The sequence below is a fragment of the Tauraco erythrolophus genome, chromosome 10 (genome assembly GCF_009769465.1).
Source record: "Tauraco erythrolophus isolate bTauEry1 chromosome 10, bTauEry1.pri, whole genome shotgun sequence".
NCBI classification, from domain to species: Eukaryota; Metazoa; Chordata; class Aves; order Musophagiformes; family Musophagidae; genus Tauraco; species Tauraco erythrolophus.
The window spans coordinates 3978224-3999245 of NC_141474.1; the positions used below are offsets into that span (position 1 = coordinate 3978224).

Genomic DNA, 21022 nt, shown 5'->3' on the forward strand with positions numbered 1-21022 from the left:
ACATCTTTTCATGCCAGCTCTTGCGCAGACTGGCACATCTAAGTGACCTCCTCCCCTGCCCAGCTTGCTGTGGCAACTGCTGCTGAGAGGAAGCCTCCAGAAAGGCAGATGTTTCACTGGTTCTACAAAATCCAGAGTAAATTGCACGCTGGGGAGTGCCATCCACTGATGTTTTAGCAGCTGTCTGCACACAACACTTGGGCAGCACGTCCTGACGACAGGACAGGACTCACTGCCCTTTTTTGTTTTAAACAGCTGCCTTAAATGTAGAAATCTTAGAGGAAAGCTCACCACATGTGCTTCTGCATCTTGAAGACCACCCTGTCAGAGGTCCCACAGCAGCGCAACCACCTTGGGTGATCTGACCTGTGGTCCACCTGTGTGGCATGGCAGCAGGCCAGGACACCTCAGCCCTAGGAGTAAACTTGGAGGTGAAATAACAGATATTTAACAGAATTATGGGTGTTGGTTACCACACCGGGGCATTGTCGTGGTTTGTAGATGCCCCTACTTTAAACTTTTAGCATCAAACTAGTTGAAATCTCGCTACTCGTAGGAGGCTTCCACTAGTGACTGCTCTGTGCTCGGACACGCCAGAGCTGTTGGCAAGTAGGGCTCCGGTGTTTGGCAGCTCTTCCGCCTACCGGCTGTGCCACGCGGAGCCGCGCAAAGACGTTTCTGTTCCACCCACTGCTCCAGAGGGGGGTTGTTCAGCTGGGAGTGGGGCACGCAGGGAAGGGCCCGTTGGTTGAAAGGGAAAGTTCAAATAAGTCCAAGAAGTGACTTAGTGAAAACTGTCCGTTCAGAGATCGGTTTGTTACGTACAGATCTACAGGTTTTTAATGTACCGGGGGATCAGAGTTACAGTTGGAGGCTTGGAAGGGAGGAGGGTTGGATATAAAGAATGACAGCAACGCTGGACTCAGGTTTGGGTGCCACAAAATTACCCGTGCCGGAAGAAATTCCGCTCCCCCTTTGAATGAAGGACAGAGCAGGCGAGGAGCCCTCGGAGCCCCCTCACCTGACACAGCCAGGAGGAGCAGCAGCAGCCCAGCTGGAGACTGTCCCTCCCTGCAGCTTGCACCAAACAGTAAGACCAACCACCCCAGGAGCAGCCCGGGCTTTGTGGCAATACCCTACTGCCCCTTTGCCAGAGGCAGAGGAGGGAGAAGCGAGGCCCTGACAGCCCCTTTAGGAGCAAGGATCAGCTATTCTGCCCATGAAGATAATGGTGTTGAGGGCAGCTTCCCGGATGAAAAGCAGGAAAGGCCTGTTGGCATTGAAGATTATTCTGTTCATGGGGAAGGAACGGCCGGAGACGGTGACCACTGTAGCAGCTGAAGCCTCGCTGCCTTCTTCATTCACCTACCAACCAAAAGAGAAGGTGGCATTAAAATACGGGCATTACGCACTGCGTAGAGGGCTCGCCCTCCTTCGCCACGGCAGGTGGGTGCCAAGCTCCTGCCTCCCACCAAAGCCCCAGGTCGCCGAGGAAGTGAATGCCATGGGTTCAGAGCTATTTTTTCTTTTAATGCTTCATGTTTTTAAAAACAAAGAGGAAGACGCCCCTGGGACAAAACCAGGCTTACCTCGAGGAAGGCTTTGTGGAAAGCGTCAGATACGTACAGGTCTGTACGGCCCTCTGCAATGATCCCTGAAATACAAAATGGAGAAAGTTAAAACTATGTTTCTAGACAAGAGCTCAAGAGAGAACACGCTGCCATCCTACATGGCCTGTGTTCAAGCAGAAGGCACATCTGCTCTAAAACAAAAATATCTTCCACCAACTGCAATTGGCTGCTTAATTCCTGTGCCCTTGGTGTAGAGTAGAGCTGCGAGTCCATGATGGGACTTGACCAGAGTCCATCACTGACTGCAGAAACATCTAAACGCTTTTGTGTTCCTGTTCTTCATGTGCTGCTGCACTTAACTGTCCTGCCACCTGTGGAGGAACGGTTACCCCCACCTCCACCCTGCACCACCCTGTCTCCACATCTGACCTGGAAGTCTGGCATGTTCTGGACTGAAGAGATCTTCCAGCCCCATTTTTCTCAGCTTCTCCTTGACGCTGAAACTGTCTTCAACGCGGAAGCGAGGGAGGTAGACGAAGAGAGACACGTCCCTCATGGAGTCTATCCAGTGTTGCAGCTTCTCCGGTGTCAGGTCTCGCTCCACCTCTGCCAGCGGCGTCCCAGCATGGGGCAGGACCAGCACCATCGTGATATCGTCCCCTTTGTAAGGCAGCTCCAGCACCTGCACTTTGTCCTCGGGGATGGACACGTGGCGGAATATGAACTCTTGGTACATAATTGGGACTTTGCAGGTCTCACCATTGGCTTTATGAAATACATCCAGTTTTGTGTTTGGAGCTGGGAACTCTGATTTCCAGTGCCCCTAAAAGGGAGAGGCGGGGAGGACAGAGACAAACATGAGCATTGTGTTTTCCCCAGGGAAATGAGCTGCTCCCCCAGTTTTGTTAGCCATACCTTAAAATAAATGGTGTTGACCAGGACCAAGACAGTGAGGTCATCAATACCTCTTTCAGGGATCACTTCTGTAATGCGGTTCTCTGTCTTATTAGCCACCCACTCATTAATGATCTTCCGGGAAAGTTCTGGCTTCTCCTGAAGGAGACACCAAAAGAGGTTAAGTCAAGGGTTTTGAACATCTCTTTGTATCCCTTCTGCAGGAGACACATGAACAGGGTGTGTGCTCGGGGAGGACACTGCTCCCAGCGTAGCGCTGCGGCCATTTAGAAACAAGAAGCTGGGAAGTGACTGTGGTTAAGGCAAGCTCGGACAGGAGCTGCATCTGATCCTCCCTCCTGCCTTCACTGATGTCCCGCGTGCCCAGAGCACGGCGCTCCCTGCGGGCAAAAGACGGAGACGTGGCAAAAGCAGAACGATGGTGGTGAGGAAAAGAACCAACCAAGGAGAGATCCCAAGCAGTTCAAACTCACTTTGAAGTTCAAGGGCCAGAGTTTCGCTCCATAAACTATTTCGCTGATGTTCTGGTAAGTCTCATTGAAGACTAAAGATTTCTCCCCAAAGAGGCGGTTGGCTGATACCAGCTCTGAGGATTTGTTTGCTTTCTTGTAAAGTCGGCAGTTCAGCTTGGCAAAGAAGAAGTGGATCTGATCGGATGTCTTCTCCGAAATGGTGTCAAATCGAAAGACCTGGAGGAACCAAACCGTGAGAGGGAATCCATGAGCAGGTTCTTGTGCTCCCGCAGCTTCCAAGCCTCACAGCAAGTGAGGATATAGCCTTTGCCTTCTGCTCAACAGCCAAAGTCATGGAGCAGAGAAATCTGCAGGCCCTCAGAGCTTCTCCCTCCGTGTTTAATTTGGAACCCAAACCGGCATAAAAGCAACACATCACCAGCCTGAGACTCTGTTTAGGAGTCCAAAATGCAGGATTAAACACTGCTCAGCATGCAGAGGTACTGCTCCTCTTTCTACCCCTGGCTTCCTTGCTCTCCATACTCTGCATTTGACTGGTCCCAGCTTCTGACTGTCTTCGACCCAGCACCTTACCCACTTTTGGCTCACTGAAGTGTCTTCCCTAGAGCTATTGGCAGGGTGCCTGCCTGGATCTGCCTCTTTCCCTGCCTCTGTTCCCCACCCACTTTCCTTCCCCCAGCTGTCAGGAGAAGATGCATCACTTTGTACATGTCTGTCTCAAATGTGGCCATGACTTAGCAAGACCCTTTAGGTGGTCGTGCAGAAGACACACTAAGGTCTTGGATAGGTTTTTCTCTGTGCACTCCAACCTCTGTCAGGGAACACGTTCTAGCTTGGCAGATGAACCACGAGGCTTTCCCCAGTGCTGTTAAAAATCACTGTAGTTTATGCACAGTGTTCACAAACCTACCACACCCAGCAAGAGCCTCACACAAGACAAGCATCATGGTGGTGGGGCCTGGATGCAGCCCTCGGGTCAGGGCAGGTCACAGGAGGGCTCACAAGGTTTGTGCTAAACTCCCCTGTGATGTTGCCAAAGGCTTCTCCTTCCCAGGAGCAATTCTCATGGCCTGTTGAGTAACTCTGGTACACGTTATCTATTTTTGCAGGGAATGGGACTATGTAGCAATAGTTTTGAGGGTACATTTCTGCAGCACAGTGAATTTTTCCTTATTTGTTCCTAGCTACCAGCTGGAAGGGCAGTTGTGATTTGTCTACTACTATCCAACCTCAGGGCTTTAAGGCACAGAAAATTGCATAGCATGTTGCTTCACACAAACATCCAGGATCTCTGGCACCGTTTCCTATGAGGCAAATGGGGTATTACTGGCCCTTTTGTAGGGAAAAGGAGGGATTAGGAACACAGCTCTGCATCCTGGGTAGTTCAGTGAGAGAAGGGTCCCCTTCCAGTGGGAAGGGCTGCCCAGAAGGGAAGGTATGAGATGTAGTTCGCTGCTCTCCTCCACCCAGAATGGGTGGATGACGGCAAGTGACCGCAATATTACTTACTCCAGAGGCAGGATCTGGGAGGACAAGTGGAGCAGTTTAATTCACACCTCCTCATTACAAGGAGAAAGGCCCCCCTGGGCTGTGGTCTCCCATCTGCAAGGAAGGAACGGGCAGTACCAAACCTCACATGGCAGATGAACGCCTCAAAGCTGTCAGGCAAGAGGGTCTGACACCGAGGAGGGTGCTTGGACAGGCAGGGAGTTAACTGGTCCCATGCAAGAGCCAGAACTCGGGACTACCTCTCCATCCAGAACCAGAGCTCCCCTCCGAGCTCAGGAGCCACGGCTGGAGGGAGAGGCTCCCTGCGCACATGCTCCCCGTGCTGGGGAAGCTCAGGCCCTTACTGTGCTGCTGTAATACTGCCCAGCACAGACAGACAGAAGCTGTCTGCTCAGGCTGCTCTTATGATTACTACAAGGAGGCTCTCAAGAAGTAACTCTTATTCCCATGCTCCCGCAGGGTGACAGAGCCCTGGAAGCCAGGTGGACTGGAGGGTGTCCCACGCATCTTATTTTTGTCCCAGGGGAGAGAGAGGGAATGTGAAAAAGAGCCTCTCCCAAGGGGACTTGGTATCAGGGCTTTTCCTGCTTTTTGCATAAGAAAAGGCTTAGCTACCAGCTCCACTACTGCCTGCCCAATCTGCAAGAAACAAACTGTTCCCATTCCCTTCTCTCAGCTCTCAAGTGGGCTTCCTTTCCTCCAAATGAAAACTAACCTCTCAAACCCAGGAAATCCACCCTGAATGCTGGATCCAGATCAGGAGCCAGAGGAAAGAGCTGGGATCTAAACGAATCCAGAGACAAGCAGCCTATATATGTCCTTCCCAGGTGCTTGGTTAAGCAAAGGTCTCACTTCCCAAGCCAGGGAGCCATCCTGAACCAGAGAACCCTTTAGCAGTGGTTGGCCACTATCACCTCTGCTGTCTCTCAGACCTTGGTGACAGCTACAGGAAAAGGTTGAGCAAATGCCACCGACCTCCATGAGCTGCTGGAGGGTGCTACCACAAGCTCCGAGCTTGGTCATGGCGAAGGCTGTAGAAATGCTGAGGGGTGACATGAAGATGTTTTCCCCGTTGTCCTTGGAGTCAGCCAGGTACTTGTAGAAGACAACAGCAAAGCGCGAGTTGGCCTTTGACAGCTCCCAGACCCGGGGGTTAGTTGACCCTGGGAGCTTGCCCTTCTCTGGCTCTTGCCCCTCACCCTCCTGGAGCTTCTTGTCGGGGTTTCGATAGATGCACATGGGATTCACTGGGATGTCACGTGGCTTTGCGGTGCAGATGTCATCCACGGCGTAGTGCTCAGGGGCAGCCAGCCCCCAGACACTGAAGAGACACACCACAAAAAGACGCATTGTCCTGGAACCAGAAAGAGAGAGCTTATACACCCTCGCCTGCCCGGAAAACCCACGCTGTCGCTGCAGCCCACGGGCCCGTTTCAGCCAACATCAGGGTGACAGGAGGGACAACATCAGAGCGATGGTCCTCTCCAATCGTCCTTTTGTCCTGTAGCTGCAGGATAAACCAGGAGGACAGACAGAAAGGTGAGGCTCACCTCACCTTTACGCTATTTAAGTTACTAATGCAGGAAACGCTACAGCAGAGGAGAAAGGTGACAGGGAAGAGGTCTCCAGGGGAGTTGCTCCCTCCATGCATTGAGCATCTTTAATCCCTAAAAAGTGTGTTTTATGTGTGTATGGTGTAGCTGGTGCATCACAGCTACTCTTGCCCAAAGCTCACAACACTTTAATGCAAAGTGACTGTCTGTGGTACCCAAGGAGGGTAGGCTAATGTTAATAACCACGTTCCAGCAAAAGCAGGTCTCTGAAAATCTCCCAGCAAGGCAGAGATAATTTGTATTTTCCATCTTTGCTAAAGCAGGGAATCTGCACATCCCATCGGCTCTGGCGCAAGGCCTGATCAGCCATCCTAGGGCCGACGGAGTGGCACACAAGGCTTCCCGTGCGCCACGGCTTTGAGATGCCCTTTACGTGACTCTGTGTTGGGTTTGTTGACACACCCCGTGGGAGGAAGCTGACGGACCGCAGCCACTACAGTTCGGGAAACAACTACTGGAAAGGGCTGGCAGCCTGCCCAGGACCTGCCTGCCGTGGAAGACTCTTTCAAAGAGATGTTTAACTTGGGTAGGTCCTGCCTGCCCCCATGTACTCACTGCCACAGCGACCAAGCACTGCCTCCCGAGTGACTAAATTAAAGACCAGCTGCATTTAGCACTGATGATCTCCACGTCTCGCCAGTACTGGTGGGCCAGCACCGGGGGGAAGAAAACAGGAGCGGCTCAAGGGCCGATCTGGGAAGCAGGAGCCTTCTGGGTTCTTTCACAACCCCCTTCCCAGGCTCTTGGGCAATGACTCCATCTCAGCTCCAGTTGCTCCACAAAAGCAGAAATTACCTCATTTGGCACCGAGACTGTATCAAGCCCTAAGGGGCCCTCTCTAGCATATGCTAATGGCACAGCAACAAGTACTGCAAGAAAACACCAAAACAAGATGTACTTGCTCAGGCCACGGCCACCGCTCTTGCTGGTAACAACAAACAGATTATTTTTCAAAAGGTGTGGATGCAACACCATAGAGAGCAAAAAAAAAAAATCTAAAAGGGGAGGGAAGTCAACCAAATACAGAAATATAAACCACCACCCAGGGCAGGAGGGCAAGAGAAAGGAAAACTATTCAGACAATTGAAAGTACTCCAGGAAACACTGCTCTTCCGAACCTTTCACTCCTACAGGAAAAAAAATATCAGCCAGCAACAAGCCAGGCACACTTCTGTGCTCCGCAGCCGTAGGGCTAGGACCAGTGTGAGCCTTCACTGCCTGCCAGCAGCCCTCCCTCCTGCTTAATTCTTGCTGGCTCCAGCAGCCCTGACGTGCCTGCAGCTGGTCCCACTGCAGAAAGGCCAAGCTGGCTGCAGTCCCTGCCCTGTCACTCCGCTCACCTCCAGGGAAAGGCATGTCCGCAAGCGTCTGCTGACCTGCCTGTACAAGCACAGCCGCCTGCTTCTGTCAAGACAGAGGCAGATCGTGGCGTCCTCCACCACGAACAGCGCTGCTAATCTCACATTTAAAACCTAAGCACAAAAGTAGGGACAGCACCTCATCTTCACCTTGTCCTGATTAAACGGGAAACACTCCCTCTTTCCACTTCCCAGTAAAGTCCTGACTCCATCAACTCAGAGGAGACACGGGACTTCACACTAATGCCTTAAATCAAGTTTATCAGCTGCTAAGGCTGGCTCATCCCCTGACATACCCAATCTATGTCCACAGAATTTCCTGCAAGAAGGCAGATGTGAGACTTGTGGGGATCTACCTGCCCCAAGAGGTGGCAGCTGCCCTTCAGAGCACGAGCCCTTGCTATTTCTTAAGCCAGCTCTTCGCCGTAGCACTTGGCGGAAAAACACTCCGACTCCCTCCACAGCTCCTCGACTCCTTTCTCCTTTGCAGCACTGCCACGGACTCCGTATTGTCAACCGCTTTCATCCTGGAAAGATCCCAAAAATATTACTGCAACATCACTGCCTGGAAGGGGTTACTGGCAACGAAGAATGTAAAAATTAGGAAGGGTTCTTTTCCTCTGCTTCACCTCTGTAAGAAGTGTAGCAAGCCAAGGAACGAGTTGCTGATTCAGCTCAAAATTAGGCAGCCAAGCGTACAGAAACTCCCCCCAACCCACTCCTGCTGTGAAACACAGCTCCAGCCAGCACAGGCCATTTCCATCCCAGTTTCTCACTGCTGCATGAAAGGACGACTAACTGCGCTTGCAGACCCACAGCTCATCCTCCAGCAAACACCCTGCTCAGCACATGTTAAGCTCTCAAACCATTTTGAGATTGACTTAGGCTCTTGAGAAGAAAAGCCTCCCGTCCCCCCAGCCCCCAAAACCAGCAAGGCAAATCAGCAGTGTTCTTCTACAGCCGGGCAAGAGATCAGCGATTACTTGGGACAACCTGACCTTACGAATTGCTCTCCACACCATGAAGCATTGCTACAGGTTGGGGATAAAAGTCAAGCATGACACATGAGTGAGCTGCACAGAAGAGAGCCTTCCTGAGAGCTGGGATGGGAGGACCCTCTCGGAATGGCTCCTCAGGCCCATGGCCAGAGTAAAAACACTCCAGCAGCAACTAAAACTTACAGGCTCCTATGAAAGGAAATAAACCTGTGACAAGGAGTCAATTAATAATGAATTATTAGTTGAATTGATTTCTCTTACCTGCCCCTGTACCTCCAGCCTTCTACTTTTAGGATGTAAATGCAAATTGTTAAGAGGACAGGCAGTCTTGTGTGAGCCCAAACCAGTCCAAAGCAGTTTCCCCACTAGATTTCTGCGCTCAAGCAGAGCTGAGACGAAAGCAGGGGAGGGTGGGAGGGGAGTAGGATGCTGAGGCCAAAGGCTGATGACCGGCTGCAGAAGGTTAAGCAAAGAGTAGGAGAAAAAAAAAAGCAATGTTTAGTTTGAAAGAGGTTTTAAAGTTCAATCTGACAAGGGAAAGTTCGACCACCTACCTCAGCAAGTGCCAATGCCTCGAGTTCTCACCAATAGAAAATTAACCGCTCATACCATGAAAAACAACTCCAAAACTTTCAAAAGTTCAGGTGAAAACGTGATGATTTAAGGTATTTGTAAATCTCACCTTAGTATCTTGTAGTTCAGCAAAACGTTTTCCTCTGCCCCAAGTTCTGTCACCTCCCATTCCCAGAGAAAAGGACACAAGTTGGGAGAAACTGACCCACTTCATGCTCAGCAGTTTCCAATACATCTCCCTCTTAACTGCACTCACCTTTTCACTTGCACAACTGGAAAGCTGAGGGTTAATACCGTCTCCCCCCACCCCCAGCCCACGTGTACCAGTGGTGAGAGCAGGACTGCAACACAATTTGAGATCTAGGATGCAGTTGCTCTACAAATTCCACGCTACTGCTTCCTGAACATCAAAAGCCAGGAGCTGGCCGGCTCAGCAGCTGCTAAAGTCACCCGTAAGAACCCAAGTCTGAATGGAAAATGCAGCTGCAAACTGGTTTGGGGGAAAGTAAAAGCCCTTACTATGTCAGTATGGGCTAGAATAAAAACGGGAGAGACTGTGGGAATAAACGCACATAAGACACGCTCTGAACCCAGCTTTGCTTTCATGGGTGCCCCTCCACAGTCTGGGACCACAAACGCCACTTGAAAAAACTGCTTCTGCCCAACAGAACACCTTTCTTGCCCTCTCATCAGATCTATAAGCAGGGATATCTTCCTGAAAAGCAAGCCCAAAAGCTACACAATCCCCTCTCAACACTGCCCAGCAACGCACACAGGTGCCTGCTCCTCCGGCGGGGCCAGCCCTGCGGCGCGAGCCGGTAACCCGCAGGTTTGGGATTTGAAACCTGCTGCAGGACCGTACCTTGCTGCTCCAAGGGGCTGGTGTTTCATTTCCCAAGGTAACTCCTAGGCTTGCAGGTGCCAGGGTCTTTGCGGGGGAATTCAGGATCCTCGACGCCCAGCGGAGAGCAGCAGGCAGCCATCCAGGCGCGGGTTTCCATTCACCCCGCGCCCAGAGGCAGTTGAATGGAGCACAAACAGCAGCAAACCCCTACGGTATTTCGCACATGCCATATAGCTCAAGTGAACGAACTCTCACCAGTGTGACAAAGTACACTGACTGCACACTCACTTCACTGTAAAAGAGAGGCCAAACACCTAAAACTCAGCATGGAATTTTTTTTTTTTTTAAATGATGGTGGCCCTATTAACACCGAAGTTAATTCCAGAATTGACACAGTAGGGCTGAAGGGATCTGTAAGCTGCCCAAGCCATGCCCTTTAGGCTAGCTGATAAAATAGATTTTTTTGGAGAGGGGTTTGTAAGTGGCAATTTATTGCCAGTTCAGCTCAAAGCAACAAGCCAGCACTCACACCTGAGCAGAGCTCTACCTAAGGAAGCATCCAGAACCACAAGTGTGTTAATACCAATTATTAGCTGTCTTGTTCGCTCTAGCAGATGGACCATTTTTCTCCCACAGCTGCAGTTTGTAAACCCAAAGCAGGGACCAGATGCTCAAAACCACCAAGCACCAAAGCTCTGTGCCTGGTGGCCCAGGGCAAGAGGGACCAGGCATCGTGCCTCAGTTTTTGTCTCTCCCCCACTCAGTCCGGGAGACGGAATCAAGAGTTCACAATCATGGGGCAGGTTACAGAAACAACTCAGGACATCCCAGCCAGGACAGGGGACCCCTTTGCTTCAGGGTGCTGCTGCCTTTTCCACATGCCCGTGGAGCTGTGATGTATCCTGGTGATCAGGATCTCCTGGTGATCAGGATCTCCTGGTGATCAGGATCTCCTGGTGATCAGGATCTCCTGGTGCAGAGCAGCCACCACTCCCTTCCACAGGGATCTGACTCGCCGCAGTACTTCAGAGCTTCTTTAAAAGCCAACCACTGCAGATGCACACTTTTTTTAATTCTTAAGTGAGTGAGTACCTGAGCATCCTGGACTGCTCTCACTAAATACGATTTCCTTTACAGGAACTGCATGCTTCAAGCCATCCAGCAAGAAAATGTAACTGCGTAGAAGCGGAGGGAGCTTAACAAGTCAGCAGCGATGGGCTTCAGTCCAGCAAAGCACACACCTCACGCTGGATCCACAGTGCCTGGGCTCAAAAGCAAAGGCAGAAGTAATAAACATATGCAGGAACTCCCAGGGCGGAAGGCTGCGCTCGCCCTGGAACAGTTTTTCAGTGAAGCAGCAGCTTATTCTGTATCAGAGTATGTTCAGCCAGTGTCAGGTTTATAGCCAGCTACTGACTTGCTAAAGCCCACAAGGAGAAGTGAAAGGAGAAGATGAAAAACCACAAGCCAGACTGTGAGACAAACCTTATTCTCACTTTAAGGCAAGTTCCAAAGCAGGCTCAACATTAAGAGCACACTGCTTGCTCCTCGTTGTGCAGGGTTGGGTTTGTTCAGTTTTGTTTTTTAAATATATAGGCACTCTTCGAGCAAATTAATCCAGTTTGTTAATTGGGTATCCTTTCTTCTTCACCTCTGTTGAACACATGAAGAAGCCACTTCGCTTACAGGCACAGTCAGAGGAGACCAGACCCTCAAACAGAAGCACACGACTTCTGTTGTTTGGCATCTCTTACGCTCCAGCCCAGCAGAGAACAGACACACCTTGACCTGGAGACGGTCTTACACAGCCAGTCTTACACCTCACGCCAAATTCAGAAGAAAGCACATTCATCCCAGACACAAAATGAGAGATATTTCCAAGTGTTCTCCATTAATTTATCATTTAATATAAATGCTGACAGAAAAGCAGATAAGACCTTGTAGACACTTCTATCTATTTACAAACCAAGTAGTGAATCACCACCCTTCCACACTCATTTTTTTGTTGAATCTCCAACTCAAAGGACCCTTAGACACTATGTGGAAGCAAGATGAGGCTGAGTCAGTTTTAAGAAGGAGATAAAGGAAGGTGAAGATGGAAGAAGAAATAGCATTTCAACATATGGCTTTTTCTATATAACCACCATGCACACACAATAGGTCTCCGCTTCCTTGTTTTTAATACAAAAGTGACACTGTTGGCTCTACAGCTCTAAAAAAGAAATAAAGGAGACAAAGACTGACTTTCAGATCTCTGGATCTTTTTGCCTCCATCAATCCACTCCGTCCCACTTCAGCATTAACATCTACAAGGCTTTCCTTTCAAGTTTAGAAAGTATGTTGCAGGAGTAAAGACACAGGCAGTTGGATACAGTGAACTCTTTGTTCTACTCCTTTTGTCACCTCGGAGTTTTTCCAAAAGGTAGTAAAGCATCTAACCTTTCAAGGACAGCCATCTCAATGCCCTCTGTGCCTCCGAATGTTTCCCCATGATCAGGCCTGTATGTACAAGACTTGAAAACTCCCCTGAATTTTCAAGAAATTCAGTTTATGGAACTCTTCTCGTATGTTCTACTTAATCTCTACTCTTATTAAAAATGTTTTGATAGTTACAAACAATAAATCTTCACAATATCAATCCAGAGTCAGCCACTCCCATAAAGGCTCAGGTTTGAGTTTTGTTTTTTTTCTTTATAGTAAAGAGAAGCAGGAAAGGAAGAAAACAGCAGAAGAAGGAAAAGCAAGAAAAGAACCATTTCAAAGAGAAAGAGAGAATTCATGACATTTTGTTTAGCATTGATTATGAGAACAGCAGACAAAGAATTACACTTATCCAGGATCCTAAATAAATTCAAGAAATAGTTCATAACCTGACTCAACAAATCTCATGGTCTCCTTTATTACCTAGACTATCCTTTTTATTTTATTTTTTGTTAAATATACCTCTGCAGGGCACAATCACATACAATCAATACGATTGGAAAATTACATGAGCTCTATCCCAAGCATATATGCACCAATGTTAAAAAGTTATTTAAAAAACCAAACAAACCAAAAAATAAAATAAACTCCACCCAAAAAGGTGATAATGACTGCAGAATGTCTCGGGGAGACTTGTACGGAACTAACAAGATCAAAGAAAACTAGGCTTACAAAAAACAGGAACAAAGTAATCTATAGAGAAATCCCACAACTGGAAGTAGATGATTTCAAAGAAGGGGTGGGAGCTGTCATACACAAGATCCCACAACTCTTCCTCCCTCCTCCAACGCATGCCTTGTCTCAACTCTTCCTCCCCATAGCAACGAATACAATGGGGAAAGAGCTAGACAGTATGCTACCAGTTATAGAAAACAGGGAAAAATAATCAAGCTCCAGCACAGTTGCTAAGCTGAGTTCAAGGAAAGCTCCTCTTAGCATAGAGGCTGCTTACACAGCAAGCCGAGGCCAAAGGGGTAAGGAGAACTCCTGAAGATTAGAAAAAAAACTGGAAGTCATTTGATGTGCTAGATTTGCCCGTTAGAGCAGCTTCACTTAGGAGAGGCTGCGGATTAAAGGTACCAATTGTAAACTGTGCAGCAGCTGTGACGTGAGTAGGGTTTCTCTTCCTTCATCTCAGGTGGCTTTACACTTTTATAAAATGCTGCTACCAAGTTTCTTTCTAAAAAGCTAGAAACAAAGAGGTCAGTGCATGCATCCAGTTGTGGGATCCATCCAATACACAATCCGGTTTGGATGCCAAAGACTTGTGAGTACTGTCTGTCACAGAACTATTAATAAATCCTTTTAATATTACAAAGAAGCAAGTAATTTTTTAAACATCAAATATTCCACAAGATTTTTTTTTTTGCTTACAGATATATTTTCCCCATATACATTTCTTACGTAATTCCATCATCTCTAATGCTTTTAATTTTCAGAGACACTGCACCACTTGTCGCTTCCATCCTTCCCAAAATTGTATTTTTTCAAATTGAACTTGACAAGCCTTGTGTTTTCCTAAAAATCCCAGATCTTAGAATCAGTGGTTTCCTGGAATATGAAAACATCCAACCTGCATATCCAAAGACACCTGCCTTGCTGGATGAAGTCAGGCACCTAAGTTTTCCCAAATGCTGAACACCTGGCAATTTGCACTAAAATCATAAACAAACTCCCTAGAATTGCAAAGATTGCCTGGGGAAGATCAGTTAATTATTTAGGTTACTAAGCTATAGGCATCCAATCTTGATTATTATGGTCATGTATTTTAAGCTTCAAATGACTGGGATGTTCCCGATGCAGACAAATCCGCATTGCCCTGTGCTCTTTTCATTGGGAAATTTCAGAAAAAGCTGCACCCTCTTTGCTTAACATAGTGTTCAAAGAGTTTCCACGGCATGACATTACACGTGCCATGGCAAAAAAAAAATTATAAAGAAAACGAATATTAAGCTTGTTCTCCTTTCCCTGCTAATCAAGGCTCTACCTGCATCACGAGAAGTGCCTCGAAGACTGTGACAACACTAAGCAGTTACATTCTTCTTCCTACACAAGAATAAAGACCACATGTTAACTGTATAAGGACACTGCTGGAATAACATTCCCCAAAATTGCTTACCTATACTGGACAACTTGGAACTAACTTACCCTAGCGTCTTTCACCCCTCTGACATTTCAGCAGAAAATAGCGCAGTTGATAACAGCTGAGCACAGAAAAAGAGAATCCCCAGTGAAGTTTTTGACATTTCAGATTATATTTGATCTGAGAACGAATCAATTTCCGCTACGTAATCTGTATGCTGCTATTCCACAAGTAACAACCACCCAACTGTCAGCACCAAGGCTCTACCTAAAAGGTGGCTCAGAAGAGCTGTTTCATTTTCCTCATAAATTCAGAGTTTACATTTATGCAAGCAAAGCAGGTGTTTTTCCGGTTCATGTCTAAATTACCATTTAGACAACTCAAGAAGACTTGTTGTTTTCACCCAGGGAAATTGATTTATTGTGACACAAAAAATTAAGTTGCTGACACACCGATGCTTTTGGTTGTTTTTAAATCAGTGCTAGCAACATCAGGAGATGGAAATACGAAGTGTGTGTTTTGGAAAGTGAACGATGACACAAGTTGAATAAGAAGGTAACATCATGCCCCAGTCTTGCTCTGTGTTCCTTCTAACTACTCTGGGACTAGAAAAACTTCTTCATGTACACAGACAAGCACAAAACCAGCACACTGCTTACATGCGTTTTTTTTCTCCCCTGTTTTAGAAAAACAAAGATGAGATGGCACTCCTGCTCTTGAGCCTCCTGAATTTCTTGGACGATAAAAGTGGGTCTGAAACAGGTAGTCAACTGAAGATGCTTTATACTGGGGTTCTTCAGGTAACTATGCTGTAAGTCTGCTTCGTTATAGTCCAGATTTATAAACAGAAACGGCAAGGGAAATGAGGGGTTATGCTACTCTGACTCACAGATTTCTCCGAGCTCGAAAACCTTAATAACAGTCTGCAAGAGTTTAAGTTAGATCAAGGAAGGGAAATGCAAGTGGCCCTCTTGTATTGCCAATGAAAAGCCTCACTCCTATTCCCTTCTAATAAAGAATTTACCCCACCTTATTCAATTCGTGCTGTCAAGAGACGATATCATCATACAAGTTTGCTTCTTCCACATCTAATTTAATGTAATGCTACAGTTTGACAAGTCTTTTCGGTTCCAATGGGCTTAAAAGTCAGTCACGTTTGCAACACGGATTTATCTTTTACTGTAACTGAAGACATTTCAAATCAGTATTCAATTTAAACACTTAAAGACGAGGCTTCTTTGATTATATCAAATTTCTATGTTCCTTCTCCCTCTCTAAATGAGCCATTCTGTCAGCTAAGAGAGTGCATGACAGACTGAAAACATGTCAGAACACCCCAGATACATCTCAGTACATTGCAAATTGTATGAGAAAATGGAATGATTTTCCACAATTCAATGCATGGATAAGGCTTGACAATCATTAACTTTTGTAAATTGTTATTAGGATAATACAGTCAAGTCACAAAACCCTACAAAGATTTGACAATCAAAATGGCTACACCAGGGAAAAAAAAAAAAGTGTAAAGCACAAGTCTTTGGCTCTCCTTTAAAGAAAAACAGCAGTTTACCATGTTTATACAGATCCCCCGTTTGCCTACCAGTAGGGGCAATATCACATTTGTGCATCACTGAGTAATAACACCATTAGAAAAGGCAACTTCACAGAAGTTATTGGCTAAGCGAATTCATTTGAATGCTCTGTTTTGAGGCAGCAAGCTGTCACTGTTACACAATCAGGGAGGGCGAATGGGCAGGCCACAGAAGGAAAGGAAGGAAAGTATGGACAAAAGGGAGAGCACAAGGCTCAGAAGAAACTAGACCGAGAAGAACTTGAGAAGAAAGGGAATAACAGCGCTGCAAGATTGAAAGGTGCTCTGATCTAAAAAAAAAATTCCTACTCTGGAATGGGACAGGGTCCAACAGTATACAAGAGGGGCAGAGGAAAGAGTGTCCATTTCTCCTATTAAGAAAAGGACTAGGTCATCGGAAAGGAAGAAGAGATGTTGACAGAAGAAGGAGGAAAATAACACTACAGAATAAACACGCATCATTTCTACACTGACTGAATCACTAACACACTAAAGCTTAACCTAACACTCGGAAGCTTCCTATTCTGGGTGGTTTGTCCATGCTGGGGCTGAAACCCAAGTATCAGTAAGTGTTCAAAGTTGTCTACTGCTGCAGAACATCTAACCTACCTACCAAACGATGCAGTAGTGCCCTAACACCATTGCAATACTGTTTCCTCTTGCCCGAGTCGAAGGAACTAAACCATTTTCAAGCTGGGACCGATCTCACTGAGGTGGTCAGTGCTCCTGTACAACTGGGACAATGATGGGCTATAGAAATGCATGTAGCAAGATACAGCTACTCACAACATCTTCATTCCCTGCTTATTTGCTGGAACCATCAATGCTTCCGTTATATGTAGAGCTATCTGTCCTCTCTGTTGTACTAACATACCGTTCCACAAGAAGGGAAAATTTTAGGTGCAGCTTCCAGAAAGACTTAAAAGCATGCACTGCATTTTGCTGTTTGACTTGTTTGATCAACTAAAATTCTGCAAAAAAGCAGGAGGGTAAGAGGAGGAGGGGAAAAAACAAAGCCAAAAATCAATACTTTTCGTAGATATTAAACAAACTATTTAACAAGCCAAACTATAACACTGGGCAAACAGGGCATTCACCTGGACACACTGATCACAACAAGGACACTATGCACAAAGTACAGCACGGAGAGCTGAATAAAGGAGAAAAAACAACAGTAAGGTCTCCCTTCTAATCCGCAGGTTTTGGAAGCATTCACCATAAGCAGGCCAGCAATCTCAATAGGTAGAATTTCTCCCAGGAGCAAAAGTGGAGAGAAAAAAAATTAATCCCTAACCTGCCAAGGAAACTAGCTGGCACAAGTAATAGAAAGTTTGTTGCCCCTCCAGATTTTCTTCCTAGTGTTGAAAATGAATCTGTAGATTCAAAAATATCATAACCGTTTGGAAATTCATTTTATATCAAGACAATCAAAAAAGGTACATTCTGGGCTTGTCCTCCTAGAGTAGAATATTGCACTAATTATTATCTCAACTGAAATGAGCTCCCTGTGTTAATAAAGACACAGCAGGAAGGAGTAAACTAATTTAAACCAACAAGGAGAAGGCTGACCTGAGGGTGGTGCTCTGCAGTCGAGGATGGATGGGAGAACAGGGCACAGCGCCTGCATCAGCTGCCTTGTGAGCAGGCTGCCAGGGCAACACGGTCATCAGCGTGGTGCCCAGAGCACAGAAAGGAAGAACAGACCTGACAGGCTCAAAAGTGCATCAGCCCAGCTCTGCTCAGCTCCAAGGGGAGCCAGGAGAACGCCAGACCTCAAGCAGGAAATACGGGATGGACGAGGGCAAGGTGTAGATGAAGCTATTCTAGTGCAAGGCTGATTCTTTGCTGGAAGTTAAGAGGGGTTAGGAAAAAAGCAAGCTCCAAAACTACTCTTGGCATTGAAGAGGCCGAAGTTCAACTAAGAGCGAAACAAACCCATGTGAAGACATATGGAAAGCGTGGGGGTGTGCGCTGAAAAAATGCCTTTATTTTCATTCAGTGCTTCTACCTCCCAGACATTTGATCACAACAGCTGCGCTCATGCGAAAAAATTCTTAAAACATACCCAATATATATACAGATATAACTATGTATATATGTATATATATATTTATATATAAATTTTTATTTAAATAAAAAAGAAAGCTCGAATCCCAAGCCAATATGTGTATCAAATCCTTGACCAGCCAGGTCTGTAGGGCATAATCAAATTCAATGTGAAATAGTATATAAACGCGGTGCCTTGACTGGGCAAATTAAATAATTGCTACTCAAAAGAGTCTTCTGTTTGGACTCTCCTACTGGTAGGCAATAGTGGGACTGTATGCCCTCCCACCCCCCATTTTGTTTTATTTAACAGTATGATGAATGCAAAGCTTAGCCCAAGGTTGCTATGACCTCAGCAGGAGTTAAAGTTAAGGAAAAAAACCTAAAAACCAAGAAAATTATTAACTCTTGCTTTACCCAACCAAAGCAATGCAGTAATTTTATTACATAACCAGTGCTTTCCAATTTAGTAGTCTAACCCAGAAATAAAAAACGAGATCAGGCCGAGAAGGTGTGGAGGGAGCAGCACTGTAAAATCATTCTCCGTGGAGCTCTTCATAGACAGACTCTCACCCCACTGCATGTTGAAAGAGTCAAAAAACATGCAGCAAGAACAAAATCTTTCATTTCTTTAACTTTTAAAGAAAACATCTAGAAATGCTTACGGTTTCTCCAACTTATGCTTACGAAGCATCTACTCGGAGAAGGAGCACTCGAGCTCTATTAAGCAAAATTTGCTTTTCAGCACTTCCGACTACTTCTGACAGGATCCATGCTGTACCTTAAGTAGTTATTTTGATGCAATTTTTCCCCCTATGAAAGGGGAATCTAGGAAGGATTCGCTGCAGCAGTGGCAGACAAGCTGCACATTCATTCTCAGGTGTCACATGCAAATCCACACAGATTTTAAACAATGCCAACTTTAAAAAGAGAAATAAAAACTCCCCTTTATTTTTTAAAGATTGCCATCATTGATGCACACAAACCAAAGATGATGGTCTCCATCAGTAGAAGTCGCTCACAACAGCATTATAATCAAATAACTGATGGATCGCTGAACAAAAGCAAGCACAAAAAAAAAATCATCAGGTTATAGAGGGAGTTGTTTTTAACAGTAATAATAAAATAACAATGAAGAAAAAAGGCAAGAGTTGCTGAGAAGGAGGTATACAAAAAAAGACCTGTTTCAAAAGGCAGAGAGGTCAGCAAGTCCCTCTGCATCAACTTCATTGCATGGACTTTGGGTAAGCTCGTTTTGAAGGCACAGTGGGAAGGGGGGAAAAAATCCCAGCAAACGCTGGATGAACTAACACAGATCACCAGCTCATCTGCAGGTAACGTCCTTCCAGCAACTGCATAACCTTATGTTCACTCTGCTTCCTGTTTCCAGAGATCCTGCCTCAGCCACAGCTGCACAGCCTTCACTGGCTAGTTAAGCCTCTCTGCCACAAGCCCTGGCTAACCAGTTCAGAAACATGCATGCTGCAGTAGACTGGTCTACGTTCTGCTGATCTCTTCAGTCTCAACAGAAAATAAAAGGCCAGCAACCTTCAAATAATGTATGTTGGACACTTATTTTGTCATCCTCTTTAGTTACACACCCTGTGCTGGGACATATACACCAAGTATTGCACCTGTTGCACTGCAAAGATTCTGTCACTTGTAGTTTAAACTTAAATTATTTAAGCAAGTCTTGCACAAGCTAGGGTTCAGCTCCTAGCCACAATGGGAGCAATGGTTTTAAGAATTACATTTGCTGCACGTCTTCTGACACTAATTCACAGCTGCTCTCCAACCCTCATTCCTTGTTTACCCTTAAACCATAATCAGGAAGCGGCCAGGTTGTTTTAGTCGTCAAGAAATTAAGGTGATCAGGAATTATGCACTGGGTATGTAATAATACCAAAATAAAAGAAAAAACCTACTTCATTAAGATCATACAATTAATCAAACAGAGTATATATATAATATCTTTTTTTTTAAGCCCTGGGATCCAAGGCGTCCAAAGTTATTAAAATAAAGTTCATTCACAGAACAAAAACAAATTTAATTTGAATCGCTTGCAGATACTGCTAATTTTCATTTTTTTTAATTAAAAAATGCGTTAATGTGAACTATGTGCAGGATTTGTTTCTAGTAGTTGTGTTTGTGCACATTGCCTCTGGACCTGCTGCTCTGCTACTGCTGTTGCTCCTGGGTTTCTCCAATCACCCCTGGAAAAAAAACGTGATGGAAGCTACCAACACCCCAGCAAAAGGAACTCTGGGGTATGCTGGCCTCACTTCATGGAGCAGACGTGGGTGTAACTCCCGCTCGCTGGGAGTCGTGGGTGTCTCCTCCTCCCTCGGGGTCCTCTGCCAGGCTGAGAGATGCTGTCTTGTTTGACAGGAGGCCAATGTTCTCTTGTGTCAAGGCTGATCCATTCGGAACATCACTGCTGAAAGAAAGTTGAGGAGAAAGGGGTGAAGAGAAGTAATTACTGAGATTTTTCTTTTTTTTTTTTTTTTTTTTTTAAGTAAAAGGACTTCAATGTTTGCTGCTGCAGCATTTCAACAAACAGTTGTGAACGTATGTAAACATTTCCCATGTATAATAAATAGGTTGTCTGGTATGCTGCAGGTACTTACCAGAAGGAGAAGAACTCATATAAGGCTAACTGAAAACAAACAAGACTACTATTTTTAGGGTTCTAGATTAGACATGTTGTGCAAAGTATTTCAGTATATGCCACAAGATGTACAGTATCAATCTGTAGCATGCACACATTCCAGAACATTTAACTTATTTTTTTTTTTTATTTTAAAAAAAGAAATAGTTGTTTCCATTTCATTACTTCCAGAATTTCATACGGGGAAACTAGCTTCTGCTCTGGAGGTCTCAATCTAATGGTGGAGCACAGAACTCAAGGATTGGTTATAGGACTTCATAACCATTGAGAGGGATACATTTTCTGAATAAATACAATTT

The 21022-nt window shown here is 46.0% G+C and overlaps 2 protein-coding genes across 20 annotated transcripts in view; both read right to left on the bottom strand.

Moving 5' to 3' along the window:
• Positions 1–921: 921 nt before the first annotated feature.
• SERPINC1 (serpin family C member 1) lies at positions 922–10958 on the bottom strand. Its single transcript, XM_009986226.2, has 7 exons — positions 10947–10958; positions 5444–5822; positions 2960–3175; positions 2487–2624; positions 2001–2394; positions 1590–1654; positions 922–1365 (listed from the first exon to the last, which is right to left on the bottom strand). The coding sequence occupies exons 1-7, from the start codon at positions 10952–10954 to the stop codon at positions 1192–1194; spliced, it is 1374 nt and encodes a 457-aa protein (XP_009984528.2). The 5' UTR covers positions 10955–10958; the 3' UTR covers positions 922–1191.
• Positions 10959–12750: 1792 nt separating this feature from the next.
• The window catches only part of RC3H1 (ring finger and CCCH-type domains 1), a 65634-nt gene continuing 57362 nt past the window's right edge, over positions 12751–21022 (bottom strand). For 14 of the 19 annotated variants that reach the window (XM_086617817.1, XM_086617818.1, XM_086617816.1 and 11 more), the window contains one exon: positions 12751–20492. In XM_086617817.1, coding sequence (XP_086473943.1) covers positions 20339–20492 — 154 coding nt within the window. In that variant the 3' untranslated portion in view covers positions 12751–20338. The remainder of the gene's footprint in view (positions 20493–21022) is intronic. The other 5 variants (XM_086617830.1, XM_086617828.1, XM_086617823.1 and 2 more) reach the window with 1 other exon arrangement.

Bases quoted from the DNA above. Each gene is read 5' to 3' on its own strand.
- SERPINC1 (XM_009986226.2), bottom strand. The intron at 1,655-2,000 runs GTCAGATGTGGA...TTTGTATTTCAG, and splicing joins AGAACATGCCAGACTTCCAG to GGATCATTGCAGAGGGCCGT. The intron at 1,366-1,589 runs GTAAGCCTGGTT...TTTGGTTGGTAG, and splicing joins TCCACAAAGCCTTCCTCGAG to GTGAATGAAGAAGGCAGCGA.